The 27576-nt window shown below is 32.4% G+C and overlaps 1 protein-coding gene across 1 annotated transcript; it reads right to left on the bottom strand.

Moving 5' to 3' along the window:
- Positions 1–3104: 3104 nt before the first annotated feature.
- On the bottom strand, positions 3105–18637 carry LOC131618384 (MADS-box protein SOC1-like). Its single transcript, XM_058889618.1, has 9 exons — positions 18518–18637; positions 18323–18367; positions 17925–18115; positions 4078–4162; positions 3920–3981; positions 3736–3835; positions 3613–3654; positions 3476–3517; positions 3105–3358 (listed from the first exon to the last, which is right to left on the bottom strand). Exons 3-9 carry the CDS (start codon positions 18104–18106, stop codon positions 3188–3190), a joined length of 684 nt encoding a protein of 227 aa, XP_058745601.1. The 5' UTR covers positions 18107–18115; positions 18323–18367; positions 18518–18637; the 3' UTR covers positions 3105–3187.
- Positions 18638–27576: the final 8939 nt, after the last annotated feature.

Genomic DNA, 27576 nt, shown 5'->3' with positions numbered 1-27576 from the left:
TACAAAATTCATTTTGATCGATGTGTACTCAAAAGTGTAATGGATATTTTTGTGGAAAGTGGGAATTACCTGTCATATCACGTGTCATGCAGTTGAAATGGAGAGAACAGAGAATTCCATTTATGTCAAAGTACTAAGGTTTCATCAAAATGTCGAAACGTGTTATATTTCTGACAGCACCCACAAAGAGTAAAGTCAGTATGCTAATCAAATTATTTCAGTAAATGAGCAGTTAATTATAGTGCCTTGTGTGGGGGGACCACTTTATGTGCTGGGTAGTTTCCATGAATTTTTATTGGTATTCACAAAAATGCTGGCTTTGAAAATTAGATCAATGAGATCATATAGTTTACATTTCAAAGTATATGTGTGCTCCCCATTAAATTTGCTGCTGTTACCTTTTCTGTCATTTTCTTGTCTTAAACTTCATACACACTTTTTTATTTTATCTTCCGTTCTAGCCTCTAGGTGTAGTAATGGCCTTTGGAATATTCTCCCTATTATTGTGTTTTTGTATGTGTGCATAATGTAGATATCATGGAGACTTTGTAATGATGAATCAAAAAGTGGAAGTGTTTGAACTCAAATATTGGAGTATTTGGTAGTATATTTTAAAATCAATGAGATGAAACAAAACAAAACAAGAATTTAATGGACATACACTGACAGTATAAAATAGTTTTACGCAATGTCATCTAATAGGAATATGTTATTTTACCATGTCATATAAATTATTTAAAACTTTTCACTATAACTTAGCCGAATAAATCGTCGTGATTAGTTGATAGTATATAATAATTTTATACTATCAATACATATCTCTTTCTTCCATAAAACAAAGTAATTTTTTATCTTTTTTATTAAAAATATTTGAATCAACACAACAATAGATATTATATGTTCTAACTAAAACTTATCTCGGTTAACAAGTGAATTGAGGTCCAATCTATTCCATAAAGCGAATTTCTTTTATTTTAATTTTTAATTAAAAATCATATGACATATTTTCTTAATCGATTATCAGCATAAATACTATAAGGAGAAATTTTTTCAAGAAGCTTTGATTTCTAACCCCAACAATTTTTTTTTTTTATGACAGAAACAAATTTAACCGGTTTCATTAATCAAATATAAAGTGATACAAAGAGGAATATCATCAAATATACATTTTCGAGTCTAAGAATTGGCCGCCTCATTTTAATGAAAAATCGATGGGAAAAGTTGTCCTAGTTTAATATATAAAACACCACGTTCTTTCATTCTTGTCCAAAATCTAATTCATCTTTCGGCCTCTAAATTTTAACTTTTCATTTACGAATTCATATTTCTTTCCTGAAACAAACTCTATTTGCTGTTGTTCTTGTTGTTATTGATTTTGATGATATTGTTGATTTTGTTGTTGTTGTTTCATACAATGTATTTTTAATATTATGGGTAAACAATGTAACTATTTTTGTAAAAAAAAATTATTTTCCTCTAGCCACTCGGCTGTTTTAAAATTCGAGATGATAGTTAAGTGTTTATTTTTACAATTTTCAATCAACAATCTTAAACAAATCTTTGTCGTCTATTTAAAGGTTATCAACGCTCAAGAATCCATCATTAGTGATCCGCGTGAAACCTAAGAGACGTCCTTTATATAAGTTCTCTTACGATTTTGGAAATCTAAATGAAACATATGAAACCTAAGGAGACTTGGAAAAGTTCTCTTCGATGGATTGCATGAGCAGAAAATAATATGGGTTTAAGGTTTGTTCTATTAAATTTTTATTTGTACCGAAAATTTTTTATTATAGATTTTCATTGTCTTACCTTTTTTTCACCAGAAACAAATATATGTAAGATCCGTACATGAAAGAGTTTCCTAAAATATCAAGGAATTAAAGATCCAACAAATAATCTTTATGGACAATTAATGTAATATTTTTTGTAAACACTATAACGTGTTTTATTTAAAAAATATAATATTACGGTAAACACTGTAACGAGATATATTAAAAAAAATTAAAGACCCCATGGTTTTTATAATAAACCGAGATAAAAAACGTGTTAGTTTTTGTAAATAATAAAAATGTGGAAATTGGGGTTCGAACCCATGCCATAATAAACCTTTATCTCAGTGTTTTAAAAACTAAGGTGTTAAGACATTATTTTTCATGACATCCTTCGTTACTTCGATTCTTTTGTTGAGGAAAAATGTCTTTCACGTCCGACATTAGAAGCGCTTTTCATAGTAGTGTGAACTTTCATTTCTAGGATGGAATTGAAGAATACCACAAACTATGTGATGGTCATGGTATCTTACTAGCAGTGGTCTATCTGAGTTAATTGTAATTTATGTTACTGCCTGCACAAATGAAAGAACCAATATTGTGATGCTTTTTTAGGTGTATTTTCAAAAATACATCTCCTAATTAACCTCAAAAATATATGAAGATGTATTTCTGAACAAAATTTTGAAAAAAAAAAAAGAATTTGATGCGTTCAAAGATGTATCACCAAAATTATGAGACATTTTTGACATTTTATCACGGATATAGAAGAAGGAATAAGGATGCAAATGGAAAAAAAATATTTTTTAATCTTTTGAAAAGATGTGTGAGGACAACAAATCTTTTAATTTTGGTCCCGAATATATCTTTTAAGTGGTGGGTACGAATTTATATGATGTAGATATGGGATGTTGAATTTGAACAAAGTAGAACAAGTCTAATTCTTATAGTATATTATTACTATTGTAGAATTGTAAATTTTATCCGTAGACTTGCAAATTTTAATTACCATCGGATTTTACATATAACTATGCAAATAATTATCACAAAGAATTTAGCTGGTAACTCAAATTTGTAAAAAAAAATTCAAGAAATTTATTTCCAACATATTTTTGTTAAAATCTACAGATAAAGAATGGATTTTTGGTAGTATTTAGATTTGATCTCTAGTGGCATTGAATATGTTTTCCACAAATATAAATGTCTTAAGAAATGTTCAAGAAATAATGAATTTATTGATTTTAATTTGGATCACATGTCTTTGTGTGATTTTAGTCTTGTAAGCAAGAGAGAATCAAAGTGATACATTATGAAACAAATCACTACCCACAAAATTCACCTTATTATTATTATTTATCTGAATGATGGGAGGAAATATTTTTCCTTACTCTTATTTTTTTTCATAGTCAGAGAGATTAATTATTCCTTAACTTTGAAGAAATTCTTCTTGTTCTTGTTTCTGGAAGACCAATGAACAACTCAGTCTCCACATCTGAATTTGGACCACTTTGATCTGCATAAGCTTCACCTTCACCTATATTTTCTTTTTCATTGTTTTTTGCTGCCTTTAATGAATAACTACCATACTGCAGAAAAATTTGGATTTTATTATTCCATTATAACTGCAAGATTCATAAAACTAGGGCAGAATGATTCAACTTTGATACCAAAAGTTAAAGTTCTCATATAGAAAGTGAACTTACCTTCTCAGAGAGTCTGGTATTTTCAGCAACTAGGGTTTTTTCCTGAATAGTTTTCAAAATAATTTTCTTCAGATCAGAATCTTTTTTACGTAATGTTAGGAGTTTTTTTCTCTATACATAATATATAAACAGCTTACCTTTTCTTTTAACTGATCAATTTGTTCCCTGAAAACCTCAGCCTGAAAAATAAAAAGTTCATAAGCAAAAATATTTCTGTAAACTTTTAATATTTTATATGATTTTTTTTTTATCATGGGAACCTTTTTTGCTCGAATATTGGTTATACTGTTCTCCAACTGTTGCTCTATCCTTTGTAGTTCATCAACGGAACAAGTCCCTAAACCTTCTCCTAAGAATTTTCTGCAACCGCGAAATATTTTCATCTTAAACATTGAGTATTGTAAAAATATTTGTCAGTATGAATATAAATTCAAGATGTTTAACCGTTTTGATGTCTCAAGAAGATCAATCTTTCTCATCATGTTTTCTGCTTCTTCCTTCAAACGCTGTAATATATATAAAAATTTGACTCAAAATCTATAATATTGAAATTGAGAATGTAGAAAAATAAATAGGAAGAGAGTATATGTAATTAAATTAACCTGAGTATTTTCAGCAGATTCAGATGCTGTTGGAGTATTGTTAATCCGTCTTTGACTGCGGTATCGTTCAATTGTGTCTAGAATGCTGTAACATTAAAAGCCAATGGTACTGATTAATTAAAGGTCACAATATATAAGTAGGCACTTGCTAATGATTGGATAGAAGATGAGAAAACTCAGAAGGATACATGTGAGAAAATGAAATATCAACAGGATATGTAAAAGGAAGAGAAAATTGAAAAGTAAAAAACTCACTCATGATTCACTTATGCTGAATGCATATATTATGAAATATCATTAAGCCCTAAAAAAACTACTGCAACCCCACGTTGAATGCATATATTACATCAAGAGGAGGATAATACATCACACTTTTGCCAAATCTAATTCAGCTGTTAATCACACTGTTAGATAGTAAGAAATAATACATTAACTCTCTTGCGTGCATAACAACCTACAGTTGATTTGTTACTAATTTATCTTTCCCCTACATACAGCTTACACACTTTGTACTTCTGAAACATGATTACATAGTGAATACTTATACATTTCAGGAGTTAAGGCTTATAAAGCACTAATAGGGTTCAAGATATTAAGTAATAACATAACTACATCAATTAACTTGTTAGTTAGTTGCATTATACCTTCAATTCATTAAGTGCATAAATAATCACGTTATTAACATTTTAGAGTTTGTTATGTTAGTCATTTAGTATACAAGTCACTTAGTATACAAGTCACTTAGGTGTATATAAATTCATATTGTAATTTAGTTTTTTAATACCTTCGATAATAACAATTTTTATTTTTCATTCTCTCTCTTTATCTCCTCGCTAAAAGTGACTCACATACTAACAAATTGGTATTTAAAGCTTCCAGTTAATTTCTTGATCGGGTTTTTAAGAACTGCACGTCGGTGGTCGTGTTTTCAGAGATCGTGAATTGTATTTGCTGCAGAGATGAATGGTGGCAACAGTATTCCCAATTCTTGACGGCAAGAATTGGATCCGGTGGAGCAAGCAGATGAAATCCTTGTTCATTTTTTATGAAACCCTGGAAGTTATCATCAATGGTGTTCCTGAACTTGGTGACAATGCAAACTGATGCTCAGAGAGTCGGTCATAAGGATTCCAAGAAGAAAGACAACAAGAGTTCCTTTTGTATTCAGTCATCGGTAGATGCGGCGAATTTTGATCGGGTTTTTCATGCTGAATCAACGAAGGAGGCATGCGATATTCTCATCAAATATTATGAAGAAGGTGAGAAGATTAAAATTGTCAAGTTGCAGACACTGCAGAGGCAGTATGAATTACTGCAGATTGGAGAAGAGGAAAACCATACAGGCTATGTGTTGTAGGTGCAGAATCTTGTTCATCTCATGAAAGGTTGTGGTAAAACCCTTACTGACTAGATGATAGTTGAGAAGGTAATGGGTATATTGACCTCTCATTTTGATCACGTTATCGTAGCCATTAAAGAATCCATCAATCTTAAAACCATGAAAATGGAAGATTTGGTTGGTTCGTTGGAGGCACATGAGACGCGGATTGTCAAAAGGAAAGGTGTTCAAGATTTGATGCAAGCAATATAGGCTCAGACAAGGAAGAAACGTGGTGGTTCCAACAAGTTCAACGACAAAGGAGACAAGACTCGGAGCAAGAAGTCTTAGTCGAACCCTCAAAATTATAAGGTCGATGATAGGGCTTCTGAATCCTCAAAAAGAAGAGAAGAAAACCCTATCAAAAAGACAAAGAAGGAAAAAAAAAGGTGTGCAGTCTATAATTGTGAAAAGTGGGATCACTTTGCCAAGAGTTGTTGGTACAGGAAAGACAAAGGAGCGACAAAAGGAAAGAATGAAGGAGCAAACCTTACGCGGCAAGATTCACATCTTTCTGAATATTTGGTGCTCGTGGTTGGAGTTGTAGATGAGCATGTCGACTTTAAGATCTGGTTCATCGACATAGACTGCTCGAATCACATGCCTTGTCAAAGAGAGAGGTTAGCAGATTTCGACGAGTCAAAGAAGAGCAAGGTCAAACTACCTAATAATAGCTCGTTGAAATCTGAAGGTACTGGCGACATAGTTATTCAAATGAGCAATGAAGCAAAATATATGATCAAGGATGTACTCTATGCACCTAGAATAAAGTGCAATCTGCTAAGTGTTGGACAACTGGTCAAAAAATGTTTCTCAATGGTTATGAAAGATGAGGCCTTAGAAATATTCGACACTCAGAATAATTAGGTCTTGAAATCTTCTCTACCGAAGAATAGGACATTTAAGATCATGATCAGTTCGGCTGAGGTACAATGTCTGAAAACAGTTGTCGACCACAAGAATAGTTGGTTGTGGCATTTGAGATTTAGTCATTTGAATTTTAGGTCTCTCAATCAACTGATCACTCAAGATATGGTAACGGGTATACTAAGTATTGAGATGCCCGGCAGGTGCGGTTAGCACAAGCCAAAGAGCTCAAAGAACTAGAGTTCCTCCAGCAAGACTTCAAAACTATGAAGTGATTGGTGATGATGAAGTCACACCAGATGGAGAATTAGTACATTTTGCTTAACTTGCGAGTGTTGAACCAATTAACTATAGCAAGGCTTTAACAATAAACAGTGGAAGTCATCTAGGGTCGAAGATTTACAAGCAATAAAAAGAAACAACACGTGGGAGTTATTCGAATTGCCAGCATACACAAAAGCTATCAAAGTGAAGTGGGTGTTCAAGTTGAAGCACAATACGGATGGGTCGATAGCAAGGAATAAGGATAAATTAGTAGCTTGGGGATTTCTTCAAAGAGCTAGACTCGACTATTCTGAAGTATATGGGCCAGTCAAAAGATTGGAGACTGTCGGATTGGTGGTAGCCTTGGCAATCAGGCAAGGATGGTCGACATTTCACTTAGATGTGAAATCAACCTTTTGAATGGTCCCTTAGACAAAGTCATCTATGTGACACAACCTCCTGTGTCTGTGATACATAAGGAATCAAGGAAATTATACAAGCTGCACAAAATGCTCTATGGCCTCAAGCAGGCACCTAGGGCATGGAACAAGAAGATCGATTCATACTTAGTAGAATTGGGATTCATCAAATGCAATTTGAGTTTGGTGTCTATCTTCAGGTCGTGGAACAAGATATCACAATTATCTGTTTATATATCGATGACTTGCTGGTAACTGGAAATAGCTTGGAGAATTTGTCGAAGTTCAAAGAACTGATGATGAGGGAATTTGAAATATCGGATTTGGGAAACTTGTCTTATTTTCTAGGTATGGAATTTCAAATTACCGAGCAAGGTTTGATGCTACATCAAAGAAAGTGTGTCAAATAGATACACAAGAAATTCAGAATGGATGATTCAAATCTTGCATCTTTTCCTGTTGAACAAAATATGCATTCCTATAAAACGCGCAAACAACAACGCCAAAGTCATCACAGTTCTTCTCAAAACCGTGGTGACACTTCTACACTCAAGCGCTAACATATTATTTTTATCTGTTAATTAAAAATTTTAAGGATATAATTAAGGTTAGTTCTGTAACCGTGGTGATACAATCAAGCTTTCCTGTGTTCGAACCTCAGCTCACTCAAATAACTTATTTCTTTTACGTTAATGCGCACCTTTACATTTTTATTTTTATTTCAATAAAAAATAATAGGGATGTCTCTATGGTTCTTTTGTAAAGGCGTTGTTACACACTGGCGATTCTTTATATCTAGTAAACAGTTTGTTTCTACTTTTCCACTAATAAAAGAAACAACCATAACACCAACGCCGTAAACATCGTCGGGAAGAAGACAACAACATCTACACAGTGTTCTACTTTGAGGTACGTCAAATATTTTTTACATTTTTGTTGTTCAGTTCCGTTTTAGTGTTGCATTTGAAGACAAAATCATCCAAAGGTGTTTCTATATCTTCTTCCGCTGTAATATCTCGATCTGGAAATTTCTGTGGTCGTATAGTTTCGTACCAATGGAAGAAGGGACAAAATAAAGGAAGACTATTTTGGAGATGCCCATTTTGGAGGAGTGATGAAACCAATAATTTGTTCATATGGGATGACGATATGGTAGAAAAATGGGGAAATGAAGATGAGAGTATTATGAAGTCAGAGCTGGAAGGTTTAGGCTATTTGAAGGTTATGTATGAAGATTCAAAAAAGAAGAAAAAGAAATTGAAGAACAAACTGAAATTAGATAGATTTTCTTGAAATATAAAGATGTTATGTTTTGTTATCTCCTTTATGTTTAATATTTACTTTGTTATGAAATGTAATAGTTGAAGATGTTATATATGTTTAGGGTTTAGGGTTTGAATTGCATTGTTCATGTTGAAATTGCAGATGCAGTGAACATGACAGAAATGCAACTAACAGGCAGTTTCTTACGAGTAAGTTCAATGGAAACTGTTGAATTTTCTATTACAATTATCGTTCGAGCTGTTTGTTAGTATATTAGTTTATAGTTTAAGCAGATAGTTTAAGTTGTTAGTTTAAGTTGTTACTTTAAGTTGATAGCTTAAGGGAGTGATAAAGCCCTGAAGTTAAGAAGAAAGATTGAAATTTCATTACATAAACTTTCATTATAAAAGGCCCTAATAATCAAATCTAAATCCTCTGGTTGAGAGGAAGCTTAACCAATCATAGGCTACCTCCTCCTCATCATTAGAGTCGAAGAAAATTATCTGCCTTCTTCTTCTTACTCTTCTCCTCACCCTGAGAGCTCTCCGTATTCTTTCCTCACCATGAGTAGGAGGATGGCTTTGCATTATAGAAACCTCTACAACAACAACATCTTGATTCTGAGAATGGTTTTGCAACAAAGCACCCTCTACAGGAATAACATCCTCATTCTCAGTATTGTTGGTAGCTTGAGCAAGAGAACTCATTTTGATTCCTTTGGATGAAGTTTTTTGTGTTATGGTTATTCTGCTTTTATATTGTACCTTTTGATTCTTCATCTTCTTCTCTTGGAAGTTTAAAAACCAAAAGATGCATGCATAGTTTACTCATTATTGGTTCTTTAATTCTATACACTTTATCTTCTCTTAGAAGTTGGAAAGATCATTTTCCTAGCTCAAGCTGTTCAAATTTATTCCTCCATTCTTAGATATTCATTCTACGTATATTTTGATGTACTTAATGGAATTGTGTACTTAATACAACTTATTTTGATATCAATTTAAAAATGGTGTATTGTTGATTCTAGTATGATACTATTAACATTTATTCATAAGCTATATCACAATGGCTATAATGCTTAATTGTTGTCATAAGGGGTCCACTTTCAAGTTTACTATAACAGTGACAAGGGCGTGATTGAAAGTACTGCATAAACAACAACATGCTACATAACCACGCTGGACCTGTGTGATTATATACATATTCCAACCGATGTTAAATTCCTTTTCGTAGTAGTGTTGAAATAGGAGAAGCATGGAGAGGAGGACAAAGTCGATGTAACTTTGTTCAAAAAATTGATGGATATCTAAGATATGCGTGCAACAGTCGACCTGATATAGGTTTCTCAATTGGATTAGTGAGCAGATACATGAGTGAACCAATGGTGTCACACATGAAAGCTGCAAGAAGAATCTTGAGATACTTAAAAGGATCGATAAACAGTGGAATTCTGTTTCCACAATGTTCTGAAGGCAAAGAAGATGTGATTAATTGTTATTCAGATGATGATCGGTGTGAAGATAAGGAAGGTCTAAGTAGCACAAGTGGTTACTTCTTTCAAATATTTTGTGCCACGCTCTCATCGTTCTTAAGAAAGCAACTTGTGGTGGAATTATCATCGTGAGGCTGAATGTATAGTAGGATGTTATGCTGCGTGTCGAGAAATTAGGACTAAATCTGTACTGGAAAAGACAGAGGTTAAAGTGAAGAAACTTCAGATGCTGCAGATCGACAACAAGTCAGCCATAAATCTTGCAAAGATTCCAGTTCTTCATGGAAGGAGTAACCACATCAAAGCTATATTTCACTTCTTAAGGCAGAAGGTAAACCGAGGTGAACTTAAAGTGAGGCGTTGCTCAAGTGAAGCACAGTTGGCCGATATTTTCACAAAAAGGATTGAAGATCAAGAGATTCCTGAGTTTGAGAAAGAAATTAGGAATAGTTAAGATTGGCTATGGTTGGTTTGTGTTCGATAACTTGGATTATAAGGGGGTATATTGTGACATAATCCAAGTTGTAGCCCTAACCCAAGTTAGTGTTAGTGTTTGTTATGTTAGTTGCTCAGTATAGAAGTCACTTAGATGTATATAAATACATATTGTTATTCAATTTTTTAATATCTTCAATAATAACAACCCATATTATGCACTCTCTTTCCCTCTCTCTCTCTATATATATATATATCCTTACTAAAAGTGGCTTACGCACTAACACATGTCACCATAGTTACTGCTTGCATATGTGACATTTTAGGTTTCTGCATAAACTTGTTTACCTTAATTACATTGTGACATAGATTAGGTTAAGAATTGCAAGCATATCTTGAGCATTCCATAACCTTTTCGTATACAATATCATCAAGTGCCTATTCATCTTCATTTTTTCCTAATTTAGTTTTTGCTTCAATAAGAGTGCATGATGTGTTGGAAATTAACATGTGGATTACCATTCACTTCCTAGTTTTATCAAAATCTAGACCAAGAAGGTACCTCGGTGTCCCTAGGTCAGTCATGTCAAACTCAATGTTCATATGTTGTTTGAGGTTTTCATTCTTTGTATGATTACTCTCAATTTTAAGTAGAACACGCACATACAAGCATACAAACTCCCTTGATTTAAACTTTTGACATAGATTTCATGTTCAACTTTGCACTTGGAATAACCAAATTTATTTAAGATCTCATTTGCAGGTTCTTGGAGTTTATTTTAGGCCATAGAGATCGTTATTAAGGTCAGTACCTTGTCTTATGCACCTTCACAATAAATCCTTAAGTTTGTTTAACATAAACTTCTTCCTTAAGACAACAATTAAAAATACAAACATGACATGAACATAGTTAGTTACTTGTATATCAAGTGACTTAATGAACTCACTTAACTTATTACTTAAAAATTAAGTAACATAACTAAATTACTTATCTGAATCACATTTCGACAATATACGAATATATAGTATATACGGTTAGGAAAACAAGTTAATTTAGATTTCTTTGAAAATTGGGAATTAAATTTGTAATTGTTGTGAGAAAATATATACACTTCAAAGATTTATCTATATTTATTACTACCTCCGTTTCTTTATATAAGAGACAAGTCAATTTTTAAGTTCATTGAATAATCAATGTATCTGGTATGTATATTGACTAGATATATTAATTATTCAATGAACATAAAAATTGAGTTGTCTCTTATATAAAGAAACGGAGGTAGTATATTTTAATAGGTAGTGATAAAAAATAAATGTATTGAATTGAAGAAAGGGATAGTACATTGGCATGTCTAAGACTAGGAGTTGTAACTAACAACCACAAAGGAAGGAAATGATACAAAACTAATTAATCCTTGCGTTATAAGTTGGAGAATGGTTATAAAAGAATCCTATCTTTGGAAAGTAGTTTGAAACTATGCAAGTTTTAGAGATATGGGGAATAAATTTGCAATTTGGTTTGAAGAAGTAATGGGAAGAAGATGAAAGATACCAACTTAGAGCTATTGGCTGACAATATGAAGTTCAATATCAAGATGTTATATTCTTCTATAAAAATTAGGGTTCATTGCGGTATGACAAGAAAATTTCCTATTAGAAGTGGTAAAAAAGTAAAAAGCTTTATCGCTGGCACATGAGAGGAAACGAGAGAGCGCATCAGTCTACCTCATTAATCTTTGTACCTCCTTAATGGTGGTTGAACTCTTTATATTCATTATTGATTGGCACATATCTATGTTGGCCTCTATCTCCATTGAAGTTAACATAAAGCCTACAAAGTTTTCTTCTTGAACTCCAAACGAACATTTGATATTGGACCTTAAAGACTTGAAGGCTTAAATACAATTACACATATGCTTGCCTATTTATAGGTGTTTGAGGATGTTTCTAGAATAGAACTATCTATGCTTTTGTTTGTCTTTCTACATTATATTGATATAGAAATTTCTAGGCTATTAGTTAATCTAAGATTTATTGGAACACTCTAGAAACATGTAGCAACTTTAGACTATTTTAGTTCTCTAAACATTGTCATATATTTTTGCTAGAATATTCTAAAAATGTGCATCAATTTCAACACTCCTCTTTGATGCATATTTCCGTAACTCCAAGTGTACTCCATAGTTGTTCAAATGTGAATTTGTGAAGCTATCTCCTCCTCCATTGATACTCTTATGTAATATATTCTATTTTGAAAAGCATTACCTTCACCGTGATTATATTTTGTCACACTACTTGTCACAATGATTGTTATTAAACTCTTTTTCATCATTATTGAAGGCTTTTGACGAGAATCATTCACGCTCCTTAGTTGCGCTTGTGATATTCCTTTGTCTTGTTAAAGACTTCTAACAAGGACCACTTTTATTGTCTAGTTGCTTGTGAATCTCCTTGTCGTTCTTATTGAATAATTCTGACAAGAATCACTTTTGCTTCTTAGTTGTTTATGAGTCTCGTTGTCATTCTTGTAGAAGAATTTTGACAGGGACTCTTTCTTGCTCTAGTAGATGTATTTGTCTCCCTCAGCTTGTACTCAAGTTGAGCCTCAGAGGCCACAGGTTTCAATTTTTTATCGCCTGGACTTGTGCTCTATCAAAACTTGAGCTTTGTTTGCCATAGATTTATGACATTAGTTAGACTTGAAATTAAAAGGGTCGGACTGTTAGGCTACCTAAACTTCTCTCTCTCATTTTTAGTTTTGGTTTTGAACTCAAACAGAGTCAGGTCGTGTAGCTACTTGTACTCCTTTGTGTTTGCGTCAAAGACCTCATTTTCTAGTTTTAATAAAATAGTTGGTGACAAGAAGAAATAGTTTTCTACGCCCTGTGATTGACCGAACGTAGCTCTGATAACACTGTTGGTATTTGAGGTAGTAGTGATAGTTTAGAATGTAGTTGGATAGTGTAAAGAGCTTTGGTTGATAGTTGAAAGATAGTAGCAAGTAGTGTGTGAGCTAGTATCGGAGCATGGAAACACATAAGTAATCAATTTGTAATTAGGAGGAGAGTAATAGTAGAATGAAGCCTTCATTGTTATTGATATTGGACCTTAAAGGCTTAAAGGATTAAATACAATTACACATATGTTTGTCTATTTATAGGTGCTTGAGGATGTTTCTAGAATAGAACTATCTAGGTGTTTGTTTGACTTTTCTATATTACATTGATATAGAACTTTCTAGGCTATTAGTCAATCTAAGATTTATTGGAACACTCTAGAAACATGTAGCAACTTTAGACTATTCTTGTTTTCTCTAAACATGGTCTTATATTTTGGCTAGAATATTCTAGAAATGTGCATCAATTTCAACAAAAGTAAATGTGACAGTCTATGAAAGATGCACGTTTAAGTAAAAAAATTAAATTTTGTAAAATTCGATTAAGAGAACACGAGTGAGATAAAAATCCGAGAAACAATTAATTTTGCTCGAGTAATTAGTGATGATGGGGGGCCTATTGGAAAGTTTAATGAAAATAGTATTTATTTCTATTAAAGCTTTGAAATTTTGTTTGGAGTGGTGCATGTGATCATTGGCGCCTTTGTCAATTATAAAGTTATTGCTACCATTGAGATGGAAAAAATTTAGAAAGGAAGGAATACTTGTAGGTGACTAGACTGATGAATTAAGATGATGGACATTGGAGGAAGCTTGTATAGGAAAATTTTGTAACAATTCCCATAGAGTTTTTTGTTAGTTGGGAGTGAAAACTAGATTGCCTGGAACATTGTTAATGTCCTAATCATGTTAAGATAAGGATCCATCACCTGAAGCATCATTATTTGAATAGTGAGTTAGGTAAGTCTTTTAAAATAAGGAGGGAGACCGTATTTCTTGAAACAAATTTCCATGTATGTCGATGTTTGTAACAGTAACTACATACTCTAATGCTTTTACTATAGTCCCCGGGGAGTTAAAACCACTACCACTACCATCGCTTAGTTTTGTGAATGAAAAGGAAGTTCAAGGCTATATATAGGATATCAGTTCTTTGTTACAAAATATACCAATAAAAAGCATTTTAAGTTTGTATTTGACTTTCTTTGTTACCTTATACTCTTGTATTAGAGTGAAGTGAGATGTAGTTAAATATTTATTTTGGATGGTGTGAGTGTACTGGGGGACTAGGTTAGTTGAGTGTATATTATGAGTTGTAACAATATTCATATAGTGTTATTCTCTAGTTGTCTTTGACAATTATTGTGGTTTTTTCGTCGGTTTTGGAGTTTTCACGTTGTGTTCTTGTGTTGTGATTATGTTCTTTTATTTTCTTTTTGCCTATTTTTTCTATCAACTGGTATTAGAGCTTATGGTTCGATCCAGGGATAAGTATTTCTAGTATGCTATTTGGTTGCAGTTTTATCTGATCTTCCACATGAGAATAGAAGGGTGGTGTTGTGAAAGGAGTTGCAGTCACAAGTTCCGCTCTGCAGTTTGGACTAGAGAAAATTAATAGAAGAATTATTTTTTGACTTGTGGAAAGTTCAAGTTAAATAAGTGTTGATACAATCAAGATTACACAAGGTGCAAGAATATGTCGACGGTTGAACAGCTTCCTTCCAACAAGGAAGCTGCACCATAAATTTTCAAACTAGTTTTTGACATGTAAAATTCTTGGAGTGGTTTAGCATCAAGTGGAATTTATTTTTTATTATAAAGTATATGATTGTCGGTGATGACAATATGAAATTCTTAAAGTGGTTTATCTTTAAGTGAAATATATTCTTTATGAGAGAGTATGATAGTTTTAAAAATGTGATTGTCGGTGAAGACAATGTGAAAATTCTTGGAGTGGTGTAACGTCAAGTGACTATACCCTTTATGATGGAGTATGATTGTCGGTGAAGACAATAAAATCTTATGTATTATTTTCAGTCAAGGTGGAGATTGTTGGGGTTGGTTGAAAATATACATGTAGAAGAAGTCTCTCATCACTTAGTTTTCTGAATTAAGAGGCAGTCCAAAGCTATATATAGGATACAAGTTCTTCGTTATAGGATGTACTAGTCAAAAGCACTTTAAACTTGTATTTGACTTTCTTTGTTCTATTATACTTTTGTATTAGAGTGTTGTGAAGTATAGTTAAATATTTGTTTTGGAGGGTATGAGTGTCTGGGTTAGTTGAGGGTATATTATGTGTAACAATTTCACATAATGTTATTCGTTGGTTGGCTATTGACAATGGTCGTGGTTTTTTCTTCGGTTTTCGAGTTTCCACATTTTGTCATTTTGTTGTGATTATGTTCTTTTATTTTCCATTTGTTGGTTTTATCCTACTAGTATTAGGGTTAGCAATATTGGCCCTTAGTTTTATCATCAATCAGAGTAGTGTAATGTCATTTTTGTTGAATTAGTATAGAGAAGAATTTTTTGATTTATGGAAAAGTGTTCATGAGCATGATTTTTGAGTGAACTGGTATGATTTCCTCATTCAGTCCTTTTAGGAAACAAATTTCATAGTCACCTTCGCAACATTCTTAGATTGTTGGAATTAAATTGCAATAATATTTAACCAAGTAAGAACAAATAAGAATAGGGTGAACATTATTCAATTCTTGCCAAAGTTTTTTAGAGTGTAATAATATTGTGTAACAGATTGATCACTTTGTTTTGGGGAGTAGATTTCTTTTTTGGAAGTAAAAGATGCGTAAATGATCCTTTTAGTGATATCATTCCTCGAATTCTTGCGAAAGGTTAAGCTCGATATCCATCTACACCACGCTCTGAGAAATTTCATCTTCGATTGAGTTTGTCCTCTATGCAATGATCAATGTATTGCAAAGCCCCCATACAATTGACAAACGATTTTTCTCTGTGTAGGGATAATTAGGGTTCTGTCAAGAAACCTTAATTTGTTACTTGAGAGAGTATAAACCATCATAAATCAAGACCAAAATTGGCAGTTGTTGTTAAGGGATGGAGAGACGATTGTCATTATTGGGTTATCATTTGATAAATTTTGGAAGTGTTTGTGGTTTGGTTCTCATCGGTGATGAGAGGAGTTTGTGGTATGGGATTATTAGGTGGTATGGGCGATTCAGAGTGAACGACGCTGTTAATGGTTTCATCGTCGTGTTCCATTAGAAGGAAATGTGAAGGGCAAGAATGTAAAACATGAAGAAAGAGGAAAACGTGAAAGCTATTTTCTTAATAGTCGAACACATGTTAGAAAGGAATTAAAGAGGAAAAAAGGGATAGAAAATATCAGAGTCTATGTCTACAAATACCATGAGAATAAATAATATGTAAATACAAAAGGAGCATTATTACAAATAACATTTTGTATTAATTCCAAAAATATTATTGAAATTTATTTTGGAATTTCAAATATAATAATATTAAGAATAATAAATAATTCGTACAAGAGAGAAACTACCAACGACAACAAAGAGCGTTAACAATTCTCTCAAACAAAAACACCAAACACACACAAAGCCACAAAACCAGAATCAAACGATGGTCAAGAAGCCAAAGACAAACACCACGGGAGAGTATTTTTTGTACTCAACCGTTTATATTGAATCTCATTGCTTAACAAAAAAAAACACCATGACACACCTACTCTGAAAATCGTAGGAGAAAACTACTCAAAAGAACCATCTCTAGGAAGGCGAAAGAGACTACCTCCATCTTGAAGGGAAGCAGCTGGCAATGCGGCTAACCCCTAAATACCTAGGCAAACGAGTGGGTCTTACTCTCAATCCACCAGAGAAAAAATAGCTCCCCGGGGATGAGAAATAACTCACATCCAAATTAGACAAATAATGGAGGTCATCCAATGATGAACCGACAAGTTCTAAGTTCAAAAAATAACCTTATTACAAAACTTCCAAATAATCTAAATCGTAGAATGGCAGAAGGAAACCAAATCTAAGACCACCTTCTTCCCCTCACCTAAACCAAGAAAAATCGAACAAATCTAATAAAACTGACCTTGGGAGAAAGGCAGATGCCTAACCCATGTTACAATTACATAAACTGCTCCAAACCATAGATATGAGTCACAACAAAAGATAATAATTATAGAAGCGTAAGTTTGATGATAATAATCATATTAATGATAACAACAGAAAATTATTGGCATACCACCCTTGACATAAATCTAATTATAATGTTTTTATTACTAATCATGAGAGAAATGAAATCTTAATTTATGTGGTGCTGGTAATTATATGTTTGACTTCTGTGTTTAATCTCTCACTTCATCTCAATATATAATATATCATTACTTATTTCATATAATTAAGTATATATGTTAATTGTTGTTCCGTAGATACAATTCAGATGATAGATTTAAATCATTGATTTACATGAATTTGAATTCGGATTTTTTTCATTTCTCCATACTTAAGGTAGGTAGGTGTGTGAGATTAAGCATTAAGAGTTAAAATTATTTTCTAACATATGATAGTTTTGATCATGAATTAAGTTTAAGCAGCTTTAAATATATTTAATTAATATAGTTGAATACATTGTGATTTGTATACATGATTTTTTTCTAAACAACAAAGATTAGTATTGTCTTTATTACTCAACTATTTAACTCCTTCACTCCAATTACTAGGTTATCTCTATTGTAGCATAGAAAAAGCCTAAAGCTTCATACTGGAATTAGAAAACTATTAATAAAATTAATAAATAAAATATAAAACAAGTACATGACATACATACCTTGAACTAGCAAATTCATAAATTCTTCCTCTTGGTGAAAAAACAATAAGAGCAACTTCAGCATCACACAAAATTGATAACTCAAATGCTTTCTTCATCAAACCATTTCTTCTCTTTGAAAACGTTACTTGCCTACTTGTTGCGTTCTCTATACGCTTCATCTGCGTCTTCCCTCTCACCATCTTGATTTGCTGAAATCACAACATCAACAAAAAAAAATAATAAAAAAATTTATAGAATTTTATGGTCAATATATAACAAGATAATCCTCACCAAGAAAGAAAATCACATATTTCAAACCTTAAAAGGAAAAGGGGATGAAAATATAATAGCTTTCAAGATCTAGAAAAACTGTGGGAGATAAATAAAAATGCAAGAGATTTATTAGAATCACTTACCAACCAATCAAACAGAAATCTTAAGGTTGAATTGAACTCTTAAGGCTGAAAGAAACAAAGAAATGGGATAATTGTCAAAGTATTTTGATGAGAAAATTTAATGGTGTAAAATAGCTTCCTAGGAAAAGGGTCTATATAAACACCTAGGTTAAAGATATATTTCTCATTTCAAAGAAGTGATTTTCCTCAACTTACCAGCAAGAAAAGAAACTTCAAAAGGAAACAGATTTGCATCAAATATTGAGAAAATGAAGGAGAGAAGAGATAGGAATAAAGGGTTGAGTCTAAAAAAGGAAAATAATGTTAAAAATAAATAAGATCTAAAGAATCAAAAGAAAGAAAAAACTATACATCCCCAAAAGTAGTAATACATATATACAAAAGCTAAGAGTGAAAGCAACACACAGAGAGTTACCTTTCCTAATTAATCAACCTCATCCCATCTTGCTACCCCACCAGTTAACAAACAAATCATTTTTTTTTTTTGTATTAAAATATCGAAACGTCATAATTTGCCTGTTTTGGTAAAATCAGACTCTACTTGACCAAAAAAAAGAAAATTCTAAACTTAAGTCAAAAGAAATTTGAAAATGATAATGCCAAGTTTTGTATGAAAGAAAAAGGAAAAAAATATGTATGTATGTGTGTAAAAAATGACAGATAGAGGTTTTTTTTATAGGGCATGATTATTAATTTGATATTGCAAAAAGGACCGATATGGATAGTGTGTTATTAATGAAGAGTTTAAAGATAGTGCACTGTCAGTGTAAATCAGTTTTACACATACAACCAATCAAAATGCTTTAATTTACCATATAATTATAGTTTTTTAAAATTAAAAATGGGTTTTATTCTGATGCATGTTTCTCATTGGTTGACAGTGTAAAAATATTTTACACTGTCAGTGCATTTCCTTTTTTCCCATTAATGAATCCCTGAAACTTCATATTATATATATATATATATATATATATATATATATATATATATATATATATATATATATATATATATATATATATATATATATATATATATATATGAGAATGTCATATTTATATGGAGAATTGTGAAAATAAATCTGAACCATTAGATTTTAAAATAAATGGTGGAGATTATGTGTGAATCTTTTTTTCTCTCTCCTCAATTATTAAAATAAATGATGTAGGAAAGAGAAAAAAAAAATTTACACATAATCTTCACCATTTATTTTAAAATTCAATGGTTTAGATTCATTCTCACATTCTCATATAAAGATGGCATTCCAATATATATATATATATATATATATATATATATATATATATATATATATATATATATATATATATATATATATATATATATATATATATATATATATATATATATATATAAGATGTATTCTTACTCCAATAGTAATTTATCGTCACATCTTAATCATTAATTCTTCTCAATTTAATGGTTAAAATTAATGAGTATTAGTTTTCTATCTCCATATTTAATTACTCATTATTTTTAGCAATTAGATTGAGCTGAATTAATGGTGAAGATATGTAGTAAGAATATCTCTCCTTTTTATATATATATATATATATATATATATATATATATATATATATATATATATATATATATATATATTATATATATGGCATATCATATGAGAATGCCTTTTTTATATGAGAATGTGAGAATGAATCTGAACCATTGGATTTTAAAATAAATGGTGAAGATTATGGGTGAATCTTTTTTCTCTCTCCTACATCATTTATTTCAAAATATAAGAAAGAGAAAAAAAAGATTCACCTATAATCTTCACCATTTATTTTAAAATCCAATGGTTCAGATTCATTCTCACATTCTCATATAAAAAAAGCATTCTCATATGATATATATATATATATATATATATATATATATATATATATATATATATATATATATATATATATATATACTCCCTCTAACCATTATTATAAGTAAATATTCTTTTTTTAGGTTCATTGAATAATGAACGTATCTGGTTTTTTATGTAAACCAAATATATTCATTACTTAATGAACCTAAAAGAAAATATTTGCCTATAATTCAAGTCGGAGAGAGTGTATATATATATATATATATATATATATATATATATATATATATATATATATATATATATATATGTGTGTGTGTGTGTGTGTGTGTGGAGATGTAACTATTGAATTCAAGTTGGGTGGTTGAAATGGAGGAAATCTTCAGGAATTTTATGTGACACAATGATATTGTTCAAACTGAAAGGAAGTGTTGGGTGCAGAAACGAATGTTCTACCGGACAAAAATGTTGGGCGCTTAATTATCAACACGATAATAAAGCAAGTGTTTTAACCATGGGAATATTGTGTGGGATGTGTGGTAAGACCGAAAGAATAGGATTAGAAGTGAAAATAATAGAAAGAGTGTTAGGGTAGCACATATCGTAGAGAAAATGATGGAAAATAGACTTAGGTGGTTTGTGCATGTAGTTAAAAGACATCTAACTTCGGTGGTAAGGAGAATATATATGGAGAGAAGTTAAGCAATTAGAGAAAGAAAAAAAGTCTAAAAAACTATAATAAAAATTATTATAAAAAATATCGAGATTAATAATTTATATATAAGTTGAGTTATTAATAGAACAATGTGACAAATGATAATCTATGTAATCGACCCAACTCAAGAAATAAGATTTAGTTATTGTTATTTTCTAATCAATTCTATCAAAATTAAGCATCTAATTATATTATATTTTAATTGTTTGATTGCATAAAAAGTGACTGCATCGGATTCAGATTTTATATATATATATATATATATATATATATATATATATATATATATATATATATATATATGAAGAAGAAGAAGATTTCAAGACTTAAGTGATAACGAGTTCTTTAATTATGGATCTTTAATAGGAAATATTATCTTTACACTCAAAGCAACACCCACACCGTATAATGATACGGTTTTCTTTTTTTTAAATATTTAATATTTATTTTTGTTTGGTCTAATACACAAATAACCACATGGGCATGTTATATGTGCTACGGTGTACATCTATGGTGTAAGATTTTAGTGTACACATAGCAATTCTCATCTTTAATATATGATGAAGAAAATAATAATATAATAATAAGATATTTGAAGATAGTGGCGCAACTTGCAAGATGTATGTGGAAAAAACAAAGAAAGAAAATCGTACAATGTTACTTTTGTTTGTACAGGAACTAATGTGAAGTAACCAATAGGGAGTCGTAAACGTAGCAATTTGTCTTCAAGTGTATTTATCACAGTTATGTCCCATCCAGAGACGCTTTTTGATAATTCTTGTTAATTAGTAATGCCGTTTCTATTTTCGTACATATAATGTTTTATAATTCTAGCTTGTAACTTTATATTAGTCAATTACTCCATTTGTTGATAACTAATTATACTGAAGTATGGGAACAAAGTATCATTGTATTTAGCATATGATATTGTTAAGAATGGAAACAAAAGCATTTGCATATTTGAAAGCTTTGATAAGCATTCCTTGCATTTTTGTAAAAGCTTTGATAAGCATTCCTTACATTTTTGTAAAAGCTTTATATGAGTATTTTAAAACCCGAATTGGACTGGCGCGTCAGACCGGAAATTGAAGAGAATGATAGTCAAAGTGAGAAAATAGGATAATAGTTGTAATTGACTTGGAGAAAACTAGTGTCATCCGGCCGATTCATCCGTCAAATCAATGAATCGATAGATTTTTTAAATTGATAGGTTGAATTTTTTATGTTTATTTTTTTAAATCGTCAAAACTACATGTTTTCCCTCTCTCTCATGTCTAGATAATATTTTAAAGTATATTGTAATATCTTACTATATCTTATTTGAGTTTGTATTCTTATCGACTATGTTTAAAACTTACTTTAGATTCTATAGTTATGAAATTTAAATTAAGAATTTTATTTCATAAATATATTTTATTTTAAATCTATATAAATTGGATTAATTTATGTGATATGATCAATGATTCACGTAGTTATAAAATTTATGTCAAAAATTTTATTTCATAAATATATTTTATTTTATATGAGCAGTGATACACTAGTCGGACTAGTAACTAAGGGACTTGACCGAGTCAATGACCGATCTAAATTTTTAAATATTATTTTGTATACTCCTATTAAAATTAATGCACTGGCTTTCTATAACATTTATGAAATTTAACAAGTTGTCTTATACTTATATTTTTATGAATTTTAATATATTATTGTGCAAGTGTCTCATTTCACTGCCTTTGTTCACTTTTGATATGTAATTCAATGCATTCTTGTGAAAATGTCTTGTTACTTTTGTTTTGTTTACTGTTACGAAAGAGTAAAAAGAGAGCATAATCGAGACATAGTATCTATCATATAAGAAGATTGAATGTTCTGAAAAAGATTTTTATGCCCCATTTGCTTCCACAGCCAACCACATCATTTGTTTTTGGCCCTTAATTTACTCCCTTCTCCGTTTTTCCTATTTCCTTACGCTTCATTATTTTTTAATTTCACTTTCTAACTCCATCTGTTCTCCACAATCAATGCATTCTAACCTGCAGCGAAAAATGGTTTACCTTCTCCAAATGTCTGCTTTCTAACATGCAGTTTCATCATTTGAGAAATCTCAAACGTCTATTGAAGACGTTTTTCATGTTGGCTGCATTTGTGGTAAAACATACCTGAGTGTTTAATATCTTGACTGATGTCATGACATGTTTGATATTGTGTTATGCAGGCTGCATATGTGTTAAGCTAATACAGGTTCTGTAGTGAATGTCATGACCGATGTCATGACATCCTTGTGTGACAGCAGGAGCTGTTATATCTTATTAATTGTGTTTCCTGATTTCTCTCAATCTACAATTTAGGAAACCTTTTATTGTGTGCTGAATATTTCATCTAGAAGATTTTGTTGACAGCACATACTGTAACAATCAGATGGCGTGTAAATTAGGTTAACTTGGTTAACCATAATGTGTTTCTAAAAAAGCCCAAGGCCCAAGAGCTGCATATAAAAAATCTGCAATCTTAATTTGGAACGCAGAGAGAGTAGATTGTTAATTGTGAAGAACCATAGTTTTGTAGTTGTCTCTTGTACTCCAAGCAATTGTCTTTGATGATTGCATTGGAATAGGTTGTTTTTGTTAATTGTCACTCTAAGCTTTTAAACACGAGTGTGTGTTTCTTGATTGAAGCTTTTAAGCAGATCAATGTGTGTTTTTGAAGTGTGTCTTCTCTCTGAATTTGTTTAATATTTATTTGTAATCACTGCTGTGATTGAGGGGGAGTGAGTGGAGATACTCAGGTCTAGGAATAGATTGGAATTACATTGGGTAGGTTTTAAGTAAGGAGTTGTAAATGGGGGAGTTTAACTCCGAATTAATTATGCTTATATTAGATTCCCTCCCTGGCTTGGTAGCCCCCAGAGTAGGTTGTTTGAACCGAACTGGGTAAACAAATTTGTGTGTTCTTTATTGTTTTTATGCGTTTCTGTTTTAACGTTGTGTGTTGTGTAATTGTGGATGTCATAACATCCTGTAAGACATCCAGCGTGAGTTACTAGAATTTACAATTGGCATCAGAGCAAGCACTCTGCCTGTTTACATCTGGGTGAGATCTAGGGACATCAAAATTCGGGTACTATGGAGAAGGAACTGTTAGTGTTTGGGAATAGACCACTCATCCTGGATGGCTTTAACTATGACTACTGGAAACCTCATATGGTAGCAGTCATAAAGTCTATGGACAACAAGGCCTGGAGAGCTGTGGAAAGCGGATGGAAACATCCTGAGAAGCTTATGGAAGATGGAACCACTGTTCTAATTCCTGAAGCACAACGGAACAAAACTGAAGAAGAGCTAGCTTTGGGCAATTCCAAAGCCCTAAGTGCCTTGTTCAATGGAATTGACAAGAACATATTCAGGCTTGTGCAACACTGTGAACTAGCTAAAGAAGCTTGGGATATTCTCAAAACAGCACATGAAGGCATATCCAAGGTAAAGATGTCGAGACTTCAAATGCTTACCACTAAGTTTGAAAATCTCAAGATGAAAGAGGATGAAACCATTTATGAATTCTATATGAATGTCCTTGAGATTTCAAATAACTCAGGAGCCTTAGGAGAAAAAATCTATGAAGAAAAATTGGTAAGAAAGATCCTTAGATCATTGCATAAGCGATTTGATATGAAGGTGACTGCCATAGAGGAAGCCCAAGACATCAACAACATGAAGCTGGACGAACTCATTGGTCCTCTACAAACCTTTGAGTTAAGTATCTGTGAGTCTTTTGAAAAGAAAAACAAAAGCATAGCTTTTGTTTCCAACACAGAAGATAATTCAAGAGAAAGCAATGGTGGAAGTAATGAAAATTTATTAGAAGCCATAGCCATGCTTGGAAAACACTTCAACAGATTTATTAAAAGGGTTGATCAGAAGTCCAGAACCAATGTCAAGAACACTTCCAATGACATTAGCAAGACCTATGATCCTAGCAGAAGATTCAAAGCTGAAGAGAAGTCAAATCAAGGAAAAGGGGTTCAGTGTCATGGATGTGAAGGATATGGACACATTAGAGCTTAATGTCCTACCTATCTCAAAGAGAAAAGAAAAGGTATGTCTGTCTCCCGATCAAATGGAGACTCAGATAATGATGCTGAAGAGGAATGTGCTGCTCTAACAAGTGTGTGTACACTTGAATACAAATTCGGCAAAAAGGATTCTACCTTTGAAGAACTGGCTGCCTCATACAATGATCTAAGAAGCTTGGGATATTCTCAAAGCAGCACATGAAGGCACATCCAAGGTAAAGATGTCGAGACTTCAAATGCTTACCACTAAGTTTGAATGTCTCAAGATGAAAGAGGGTGAAACCATTTATGAATTATCACAGTAAGTTTTTAATAAAATTATTGGAATTAACATTTTATTGGGAATTATTTGGAAAATAATGAAATATTGGCTTTTGGGCTTAGTGTAGTAGTTAGTAGAAGGGGGGGTGTTAACTATGTAAGCCTATTAAGACATTTTCTTTTTTTTTCATAAAATTAAAGGAAATTGGAAAAGATAAGGTTAGAAGCAAGAGAGCAGAAGTCTGAGGAACAGAGAAGTACGTGAAAAGGAGAAGAACCAAAGAGGAAGAGAACCTTCGAAGATTCGACTCTGAGGTAAGGGGGGATTCTTCGGGTTAATAATCCTTATGCAGTTATGGGTAGTAGAATTGATTAGGATTGTCATTTAGTTCAATCGAACGTGTCGGGTTTGGGGATTTTGTTAGGTTTTGATAAACCTTCATAATTTTGCATGATTTGGATAATAACCATGATATATGTTGTTATTTAATGTTTAAAACTTGTTTGAAATGTGTTACAATGTATAATCTGGTGATGTTGTGTGTAATATTCGTGTGTGGATCATGTATCAAAGGATTCGCCGATTTGCTGATTTAGTAGACTGTAGCAGAATCTTTGAGGAAGATAATCTTAAGCTAAAATCATCTCACTCTCGCCAGTTAGTTGATAAGAAGGGTAAGAATCCTATGGATAGAGGCAAACCATATGGTAGAGGAAACCCAAAAGCTGGTGATTGGAAAAGGCCTAGTGGGGGAGATTCTGGTGCTCCCGTTAGGTGCTACAACTGTGGTGAACCAGGGCATAAGAGGAACGAGTGCAAGAGCGAAGAGAAGAAGTGCTTCAAGTTTGGTAGGGTAGGCCATATTGCTCCTGACTGTAGAATGAAGACTGTGACTTGCTATAACTGTGGCGAAGAGGGTCATATCAGTACACAGTGCACCAAGCCAAAGAAGAACCAATCTGGAGGAAAAGTTTTCGCTTTGTCTGGATCAGAAACTACTCCAGAGGATAGACTGATTAAAGGTACGTGTTTCATACATGACACTCCTTTAATTGCGATTATTGATACTGGTGCGACTCACTCGTTTATTTCATTGGATTGTGCTAAGAGGCTAAATTTAGAGATATCGAAAATAAATGGAAGTATGGTTATTAACACTCCTGCGTCGGGTTCAATGACCACTTCATCTGCATGTTTGAACTGTCATATTGATATATTTGGTAGAAAGTTTGGAATGACCTTAGTGTGCCTTCCGCTTGAACAACTTGACGTTATTTTGGGGATGAACTGGTTGCAATTCAACCGAGTTCATATCAATTGTTTTACGAAGACGGTCATACTTCCTGAGGAGGTTAGTGTCGAGGATTTAGCGATGACTGTGAGACAAGTGGGTGAAGCGATTCAAGATGGGGCATCAGTGTTTATGTTAATTGCGTTGATGGAAATGAAAGGAAGGGCAGTAAGTAGTGAATTGCCAGTGGTATGTGACTTTCCAGAGGTTTTTCCAAAAGATATTAGAGAGCTACCACCTGAAAGGGAGGTAGAGTTTGCTATTGAGTTAGTTCCTGGAACCAGTCCTGTGTCGATGACACCTTATAGAATGTCGGCATCTGAATTGACTGAATTGAAGAGTCAATTAGAAGTATCGCTGGAAAAAGAATTCATTCGTCCAAGTGTGTCACCGTGGGGTGCACCGGTGTTATTGGTAAAGAAGAAGGAAGGATCTATGAGGTTGTGTGTAGACTACAGACAACTGAATAAAGTTACTATCAAGAATCGGTATCCATTGCCGAGGATTGATGATCTAATGAATCAGTTGGTCGGAGCAAGTATGTTTAGTAAAATTGATTTAAGATCTGGGTATCATCAGATTCGTGTGAAGACGGACGATATTCAGAAGACTGCATTCAGAACATGGTACGGTCATTACGAATACACTATGATGCCGTTTGGAGTTACTAACGCACCTGGTGTTTTTATGGAATATATGAATAGGATTTTTCATCCTTATCTTGATAAATTCGTCGTAGTGTTCATTGACAACATTCTGATATATTCCAAAAGTGAAGAGGAACATGCAGAGCATCTCAGAATTGTATTGGGGCTGTTGAAATAAAAGAAACTTTATGCCAAACTATCGAAGTATGATTTCTATTTAATCGAAGTGAGTTTTCTTGGCCATGTGATTTCCAAGGACGGTATTGCCGTAGATCCGAAAAAGGTAGAAGTCGTGTCTCAGTGGGAAGCTCCGAAGTCTGTTACCAAAATTCGTAGCTTTCTGGGTCTTGCAGGTTACTATCAGAAGTTCATAGAAGGATTTTCGAAGTTAGCTCTACCATTGACGAAGTTGACTAGGAAGGGTCAAGCGTTC

The sequence above is a fragment of the Vicia villosa genome, linkage group LG7 (assembly GCF_029867415.1).
Source record: "Vicia villosa cultivar HV-30 ecotype Madison, WI linkage group LG7, Vvil1.0, whole genome shotgun sequence".
NCBI classification, from domain to species: Eukaryota; Viridiplantae; Streptophyta; class Magnoliopsida; order Fabales; family Fabaceae; genus Vicia; species Vicia villosa.
Note: the sequence above shows the minus strand (reverse complement) of the source record. Positions and strands in the feature narration are given on the sequence as shown.